A 7946-nucleotide genomic window follows, 5' to 3' on the forward strand; every position below is an offset into this window, starting at 1 on the left:
CTTCAGTGCGTATGGGACTTGAGGGTTCTGTTGTGCCTGTTAAACACGCCGGGCAGCTAAGCTCCACGGAAGGGCAGCGGCAGGCCCCGGATTGGTCAAGTGCGTTAGGGCAAGAGCAGAATTAGACGTAGATCCTTTTCTCCTGCTCACCTCTAGTGCCCGGCCTGGATCTCTTCCCCGCGAGAGTTCTATGCCCAACTCACCGTGGCACCTGGAGCCAGTCGTTGCCTGTCGCTGGGCCTCAGTTTTCCTGTGAGCTGAAAGGTTTTAATTCAGATTCTCTGGGACCTTCCTGTTCAGCTCCCTCAGCTGCTGAATCTGAGCTGAATATACTATTTCTCTTACTCACATGTTAGTTCATCCAGTCTTTCATCTGCTCATGCATTTACTCATGCCTTTAGAATGTCTTACTGAGCCATACTTGCACGTGATAACACCTCCCCTCCCTGCCCCCCAGTTTGGCTGTGGTTCATTATAGAGGTGGTCAGGGTCCAAAATTCCTGACACTGGGTGGGTATGGTTTGGGTGGCATGGAGGAGCAGAAAGTAGGTCTCAGTGTTTGGAGGAGGTAGAGAGAGTTTCAGTAGAGTCCTGCTGTCTTTAATTTTGTAAGGCCAGTCCGCATTCTGGTTTCCTCTCTCTACGTTTGGCTTCCATTCTCTTCCCTCCTTGAACAGCTTACAAACAGCTTTACTTACCCATAAAGTAAATTACTTAATTATCAGAATAACTATGAGGGTGGCATAATTGTTATTGTCCCCATTTTACAGATGAGGAAACTGAGGCTCAGAGAGGTTAAGTGACTTGGCCAAGGTCAAACAGCTAGTAAGCCGTGGAGCCAGGACTCAAACCCAGGTCTGTCTGATTCCCACAGGGAAGGGGTACTTTCCTGCTACCTTCCACACTACCCAATCCCCAAATCAAAATGTAACCAAATAAAAACTAAAACCAAACACATCTGAGAGCTGGATTCACTTGACGCTTTTCCTCAGTCTAGGAGCCATGTCCACCTTGTTTCCCTCACTCTTCCCCCGTGTGACTGAGACACTGTGGTTTAATCTGGATCGACCCTGTGTGGAGGAGACAGAGCTGCAGCAGCAAGAACAGCAGCATCAGGCCTGGGTGAGTGAGGACATAGCACAGCGGTGGAGCTTCAGTCAGGTGCCCCGCCCCCCTTCACTGGCGCTGACCCAGACCTACTCTGGAGACCTGCCCTGGGGGAGCTTTTTGTCCTGAGCTGGGGGCCTAGGTTCTCACCTTTGTGTTACCCTAATTTGCCAGGGGACCGTGGAAGCTCTAGGCCAGATTGGAGCCCAGGATCTTTTCCCAAAAGCATAGAAAATAATAATTTTGATTGTTTATTGAGGACCTAGCAGATGTCATGTTCTAGGCTGATAGTCTCACTTCATCCTCACCATAATCTTATGAGGAAACCAAGGACCAGAGTGTTTACGTAGTTGGATCAAGTTCATAAGTAAGTGGCAGATGACAGGAGAGAAAGGGATTGAATCTACCAGAGAGCTGGAAGGAAGCTTCTCCTTCACACTTGGGGGTCTTCCTGGGGGCAGGGCAAGTGAGTGCCATGCCCCTGACTGCCCTGCTTGGGCCCTGGCCTTGCTCTTCTCCCCCTGTGGCCACAGCTCCAGAGCATTGCAGAGAAAGACAACAACCTGGTACCTATTGGCAAGCCGGCCTCAGAGGTGAGTGGCTCCAGCAGATGGGGCCTCTGTGGGGCCCAGGTGGACCAAGGCTCTGCTCTAATTCTGAAGGTCTGGCCTCTGACTCCAGAGCAGTCGTGGTCCTCAGCTCTGGGTGGAGGACACAAGAGAGGAGGGTAGAGGGGGTGGGCACTGGGCTCAGCACTAAGGTCCTGCAGAACGTGCACCAGCCTGCTAGATTAAAGTGGGACAGGACTGGGGAATGGAGCTCATTCGTTGTCCCCAGAGAGAGGCTCCAAGTGGGCCAGTCCTTGAACTGGCCCAGGCAGACCTGTAGAGGCTATAGGCTCTTCCCTGCCTCACCAGCACTATGATGACGAGGAAGAGGAAGATGAAGATGACGACGAGGACAGTGAAGAGGACTCGGAGGATGATGAGGACATGCAGGACATGGATGAGATGAATGACTACAATGAGTCACCTGATGATGGAGAGGTCAATGAGGTAGGCAGGGGTGTGGGGGAGGGCCTCTGCTCCTGGGCCCCTACCCCTCACCTCACTGGCAGCCATCGGGTATAGAACCCTGGATCCAGCCAGGGGCAGGATCTGGGACTGGGGCTGGCTGGGTGGCTGAGGCCCCTCCCCACCCACACCCAGCCTCCTCTCCAGGTGGACATGGAAGGCAACGAGCAGGATCAGGACCAGTGGATGATCTAGGTAGACAAGGCAGAGTGGTCTCAGGAAGATTCCAGGCCCACCCAACCTATCCTGGACCCCCTGTGGATCCAGCTGATCACCCAACCCCCCCTGCCCCAGTGCCTGAAAGCTCACCCTCGGGCACCTCCTTAGCTGCTGCCAGCACCTGGTATCCTTGGCCCCTCCCAGGCCATCAGTCTGCCCTTGAATCCACAGGGCCTGAGCCCACCCCACCTTTCTGGCCAGCACCTCATCCCTTGGTTGCCAGATCTAGTCTCTTTCTAACTCTCTTTAATAAAGACACAGGACTGATTTTTTTCCCCAAGTCTATTCCCTATTTCTTGGTGGGGCCTAGAGGAGTCCAGCATCTTCTCTTGAGCTTTGGGGAGAGGGTTCTCAAGGGACTTCAGGCAAATCTACCTGGCCACATGGGCTGGGGCTAGGGAAGGCCAGGGTAGCCCTGGCTGTGTGCCCAGGCTCCATTGCCACTTCCTCTGGCCCAGCTTGCACCCAGCCATTCCTGCAGGGCCTCTAACTCAGTGTTTACTGTTTCCTTTGATCCCACCTGGAAAGGCATGGGGTGGGGTGGGGGGGTGGGAGGCAGGCTTTCTGAGCGCCAGAACTGGGAGGCCCCTGGAGCTCTCCTAGTCAACTTCCTTGGTGTTAGAACAGATTAAATCTCAGAGTAGGGCAGGGACTCCCATGGAGTAACCCAACAAATCAGTGACAAGGCTGTGTTGTGAGCTGAAGTCTCTTGCCTGTCAGTCCATGACTCTGGACTGGAAGGAGGGGGACCAGTGGGATCAAACAGCCTGACAGAACTTGAGGCCTCAGGTTAGTGTGGAGCCAGAGTGAGACAGAGGTGGGAGGAGAGCCTCCCTAGCCCTGAGCCCAGTATGTGTCAGTCCACAAGCAGGGAGGGGAGGGGATATTCTGAGGTCCTTGCTTGGTTGGGGGGTGGGGGGAGGCAGCAGTAAGTACCCCTGGGCCTGGACCTCAGCCAGGCCCTGTGTAGGTGAGCTGGGCTATGCCGTCCTTGATGGCAGGGAAGTCAGGAAGGCCAGTGTGGTGGAGGCGGCAGCGGTAGCGGCCACAGCTCTTGGCGTACTGCAGGAAGCGGGGTGCACCAGGGAAGAGCACGTGGTCAGCTAACACTGTGGCACCAGCTGGCAGCAGGGCATGGGCCTCCAGCAGTTGCAGGTCCCGCAAGTAACATCGGGGCCTGTGTGCCAGGAGCACCAGGTCAGCCCGATTCATCTGGTACTGGGTTCTTAGGCGCGGGATCACCTCCTCTGATCTACCCACGATGAGCTCCACCTGTGGGGGTGGGAGGAGTTGGAGATGAGGGTGGGAGCAATTGTTCTCCCACACCAGACCCTACCGGGAACTGGCTTATTTTGTGCCAGGCCCTGGCCTAGGTCTCCATGTGTGTTCTCATATTTCCTCTGGTCTCAGAACCCAAGGAGTCAGGATCAGCATTGTGATTTTCATTCTGCTAGTAAAGAAGCTGAGATTCAGAGGACAGGTGCTTTGCCCAAGATCACATAGCTAACAAGAGGCAGACTAAGGTTTGGACCCAGATTTGCTGGGCTCCAGAGACTTTCCTCGTAACTGCTTCTTTGTCATCCAGCAGCAAATACGTGCCAGTGACTTGGAACAGGAGGACAAGAGCTCATACACTCTCCAAGTTCACAGTTCCCTAAGCGGAGCTGTTTCCTTCTCCTAGGTGGGATTCCCCCATGGGGGAAGCTGGCTAGGGCAGGGCCGAGGGTGGCAGGAAAGAGACCAGGGTTGGGGAGGTGGGGGCTGACCGTGCGCTCGTCGAAGCCAGCCAGGCGGATGAGTTTTTCAGCCACTGCTGCTGTGCGTGGATCCCGCTCCACAGTGAGAAGGCGACCCCCAGGGGGCAGGGCACGGGCAATAAGCAGTGTGGAGTACCCACAGTAGGTGCCCAGCTCCAGTGCACAAGCAGGGGCTTTCTCCTCCACCAGCCGCATCAGGATCTGACCTATGGGGGGAGATGGTTATTGCAGCAGACATGGGAGATGGATGCAGGGGCCCTCATGGAAAGGGGTCTCAAATGCCCACTTGCCACTGCAACCCCCAACCAGCGGGAGTCTCATTTCTTTCTTGGATTACAGTCCTAGCAGCCCCAGTGGTCTCCCTGCCCCTCTCAGCTTGCCTCCTTCACACCAACCACTAGGAATCTTTCTGACAAATCTGACCCTATTGCTCCCTGGTTCCTATGAACCTAAAGGCCTTTGGGATTGAACGTGGGATCCTCAGCCTGACATTCAGAACTTTCTTGGACCTGATCCTATCCTACCTTTCCAGTTTCAGCTCTCGATTCTTCCCACCACAGCCATCCCAAACAACTGTGCCCAGAGTCAGCCATGCTGGCTCATTTCTTCATGCCACACTTAGATATGTGGCTGGCTTTGTCCTCCCCCACCTCTGTCCTCAACTACCTGGCCAACTCGAAAGCAATCCCTCTAGGCCCAGTTCAAATGTTGCTTCCTCCAGGAGGGCCCAGGCAGAAACAACCACCAGAGAGAGACCAGGCTTCTGAGAGACTACTGTCCAGGCTCCTGAGAGATCTTTGCTAGACCTTCTAGTTTCATTCTCCCTTGATTTGTTCATTGAATATCTTTCTAACCATTGAATTGGATGAATTTCTTAAATGAGACTCTAAAAACACATGTGCTGACAGCTGGGACTCAGACAAATCCAGCCAGACAGCTACCCTGAAGGGGCTGGAAGAACCTCCATGATGGGGGAGAAAGACTCAGACACAGATAATTACCAGGTCTTGGGTTGTGTGCTGAGGTGGTTATTCCCCTGTGTCATGCCCGCTTTGTGGCTGATTCATCCCTGGCCTCTACCTCCTCCCCCAGCACCTAGCACATGCCTGGTACAAAAGAGGTGGTGATACATTTTACTGGATGAATGTATAACTTTGCCCAGCCCCCTCATTTCCAGAGAAGAAAAAAGAGACCCAGAGAAGATCAAGAACCTGCCTAATTCTCCCAGTAAGGCAGCGGCAGATCCCAGATCTTCCTTCACCATCTTGGAGGTGCTTCCTGGAGCAGAAGGCTAGGGAACACTGACCTTTGACAGGCCCCATGTGGCTCAGGTACTCGCAGTGGCTGCTCCAGTGGTCCAGGGTGGCGAGGATATGACCAGGGTCCCCAGGCAGGGCGTGGGTGAGCACATAGCTGAAGGCCCGCTCCTCAATCCGCATCCCTGACAGGCAGTCTCGGAGGCTCCGGAGTAAGACCGTGCGTACCAGTAGTCGGAAGTAGTGCCGGTACCTCACCAGCAATGTCACCACCAGTGGCAGGAAGGCCAGCGCAATGGCGGGGGACATGGTCCCTACCTGGGCCCTGGGGTGGAGGAAGCGAGGGAAACCCACGAGTCATTTTCCTGTCATTTGTGCAGCCCTTACCAGTAGCAGTTATCCCTATATTTTACACACCGTGGCTCAGAAAGGTTGAGTCCTTTGTCCAGAGTCACACGGAAGAACTAGGATTTGAATCCAAGCTGGTCTGATTCCAAGCCCATGTATTTTCAAGGACAACATACTGTCTTATGTTCAGCACCCAACCCCAAACTATCTCTTCCTACTCCTGGTTCATCTTCACCTTGCTCCCTCCACCCGTTTCCCCTTATCTCTGTAGTCACTCTTCTTCAGGACCCCTTTCATCAGTTCCTTCCTGAGTTCTCCTCCCACCTTACCCACTGCCTGCTTGGTCTCTGACCCATTACTGTGTAGCAAAAGAGCACAACTTTGTAGTCAGGAACCCCTTCACTGTCACTGTTCTGCCTCAGTAAAGGCAATCAAAACACTCCATGGCGTGTTAGGATGAGATATCCTTAACCACCCCAGGACTCTCCCTCTGTCAGCATTTCCCTAGGGGTGGGAAGAGTCCTTGATTGTATATTTATTCTCCAGTCCTATCTCCCCTCCCCTGCACTCCCCTCCTCTGTTCTCTCTCAGCATTCCATTCACATTTACATTCACATATACACACAGCGCACACTTTCCCCCAACTCAGCCTCTTCTCCCCACTCCCCCCATCCCCTGTCTGGGATAAGTGCCCTGTCTTCTCCCATGCACTGGACCATCTGACCCTTTTTTTTTTTTTTTTTTTTTTGCTGTACGCGGGCCTCTCACTGCTGTGGCCTCTCCCGTTGCGGAGCACAGGCTCCGGACACACAGGCCCCGCGGCCATGGCTCGCGGGCCCAGCCGCTCCGCGGCATGTGGGATCCTCCGGGATCGGGGCACGAACCCGTGTCCCCTGCATCGGCAGGCGGACTCTCAACCACTGCGCCACCAGGGAGGCCCCATCTGACCCTTTTGAGGCCACTGGTGGTGGAGACTAAAAATTAAAGTAGGAGTGTATGAATGGGGTGAATAGGTAGGTGAGTGACGGTAATTCTGAATTGATGCGCTTGGGAACCCACACTCAAGGGCCCTGCTTACCTGGGCTGGAGCCTCCTGCTTGGGGAAGATCAGAGCATAGGACAGGAGGGGGAGTCCTTGGGGTGGGGAAGAACCCTGAGGCAGGCTGGACTTGCTGTCAATTATTGATGCTGAGGCTGCTGCTGTCACCTGAGACCTGCAGTTCAAGTTACCAACCCCAGGGACAAGCTGGAGCTGCCTCCTACCCTTCAGGAGCCCTCAAAGAACTTACAGAACTCCGGGGTCTTGATTTGAGGGGTAATAAAGCTACTGGGTTTGGTGACCTCTCCTCCAATCCCTGGGTTCAGGACATAGGGTATGGTGTGAGCCAAGGTGATGGGGAGGTTGTGAGTTACTCAGTAATTCCAAATTCTAAGCAAGTGCCAAGGCTTGAGTCACAGAGAAGAGTCGGATCCTGTCCCTGTCCCCCTGGAGCTCCACCTTTGTTAGAAGAGACTGATACAGGAACAGAGAATATAATGTGAGCACTAGAAGCATGCTCCATGAACACAGGGACTTTGGGCAGGCAGACCAGGTAGGGAGACAGTGTGCCAGGCCATGTGTGTAAAGTCCAGAAAGTCAATCAGGAGACTACAGGTATTTCCCTGTGGTTGGTGAGGCGTTCCCCCAACCCCTCCTCCACTACCCTGAGCTTGGAGTGGGTGTCAGGCTCTGCAAGATCTTGCATGATAGACTTGGACTTGTGTTGAGTCCAAGGGAAGATGTGGGATGGTTCTAAGAAGAGCACTGATTGTGAGCTTTGTGTGTTAGATTACTATGACTGCTGTAAAAAGGCAGGATTGAAGAGAAATGCCTGAGGGCAAGGAGATCACTGAGGTGGCCTCTATCTCCTCCACCAGGATTGAGCTCCACTCTCCTTCGGTTTGTGAAGGTATAAGGTCCCTTCTTCCAGTAAGTCTCAGATCCCCAGTCCAGGTTGGGTGACACACCCCTCTGTATGTCCCCAGCCTTGGCACCAGGCAACTGGGCCTATTGGTGTGTACTCTTGGAGCATAGAGCCTGGATCCTACTCGCCCCTCTAAAGGCATTTAGGAGAGTATTTCATGACGGCAGTTGGTAAAAATTCGCTCACTGGCCCACAAAGGTAGCCTGGCGGCCACGGGAACAC

At 54.0% G+C, this 7946-nt stretch overlaps 2 protein-coding genes across 5 annotated transcripts; one reads left to right on the forward strand and one right to left on the reverse strand.

Moving 5' to 3' along the window:
• On the forward strand, positions 1–2679 carry ANAPC15 (anaphase promoting complex subunit 15). 4 transcript variants are annotated; one of them, XM_060105572.1, is made up of 5 exons: positions 1–252; positions 993–1122; positions 1641–1700; positions 2025–2162; positions 2316–2679. In XM_060105572.1, the coding sequence occupies exons 1-5, from the start codon at positions 191–193 to the stop codon at positions 2373–2375; spliced, it is 450 nt and encodes a 149-aa protein (XP_059961555.1). In that variant the 5' UTR covers positions 1–190; the 3' UTR covers positions 2376–2679. The 4 variants fall into 4 exon arrangements, with proteins under 4 accessions (XP_059961555.1, XP_059961556.1, XP_059961557.1 ...); XM_060105573.1 differs by having other exon boundaries at positions 2328–2679; XM_060105575.1 differs by lacking the exon at positions 1–252 and adding an exon at positions 839–855 and having other exon boundaries at positions 2328–2679.
• A 581-nt stretch (positions 2680–3260) lies between these two features.
• TOMT (transmembrane O-methyltransferase) lies at positions 3261–5736 on the reverse strand. The gene is made up of 3 exons (XM_060105576.1): positions 5463–5736; positions 4166–4362; positions 3261–3671 (listed from the first exon to the last, which is right to left on the reverse strand). The coding sequence occupies exons 1-3, from the start codon at positions 5719–5721 to the stop codon at positions 3351–3353; spliced, it is 777 nt and encodes a 258-aa protein (XP_059961559.1). The 5' UTR covers positions 5722–5736; the 3' UTR covers positions 3261–3350.
• Positions 5737–7946: the final 2210 nt, after the last annotated feature.

This window comes from Mesoplodon densirostris, chromosome 7 (genome assembly GCF_025265405.1).
Source record: "Mesoplodon densirostris isolate mMesDen1 chromosome 7, mMesDen1 primary haplotype, whole genome shotgun sequence".
Taxonomy (NCBI): Eukaryota; Metazoa; Chordata; class Mammalia; order Artiodactyla; family Ziphiidae; genus Mesoplodon; species Mesoplodon densirostris.

What these genes read in the sequence shown, in the direction of transcription:
- ANAPC15 (XM_060105572.1), top strand. Translation starts at nt 191, where the DNA reads ATGCCCAACTCACCGTGGCACCTGGAGCCAGTCGTTGCCTGTCGCTGG. An exon ending in AACAGCAGCATCAGGCCTGG is followed by an intron (nt 1,123 to 1,640) that starts GTGAGTGAGGAC and finishes CTGTGGCCACAG; the next exon opens with CTCCAGAGCATTGCAGAGAA. An exon ending in TTGGCAAGCCGGCCTCAGAG is followed by an intron (nt 1,701 to 2,024) that starts GTGAGTGGCTCC and finishes CTGCCTCACCAG; the next exon opens with CACTATGATGACGAGGAAGA.
- TOMT (XM_060105576.1), bottom strand. Translation starts at nt 5,721, where the DNA reads ATGTCCCCCGCCATTGCGCTGGCCTTCCTGCCACTGGTGGTGACATTG. An exon ending in CCACATGGGGCCTGTCAAAG is followed by an intron (nt 4,363 to 5,462) that starts GTCAGTGTTCCC and finishes CTCCCCCCATAG; the next exon opens with GTCAGATCCTGATGCGGCTG. An exon ending in CTGGCTTCGACGAGCGCACG is followed by an intron (nt 3,672 to 4,165) that starts GTCAGCCCCCAC and finishes CCACCCCCACAG; the next exon opens with GTGGAGCTCATCGTGGGTAG.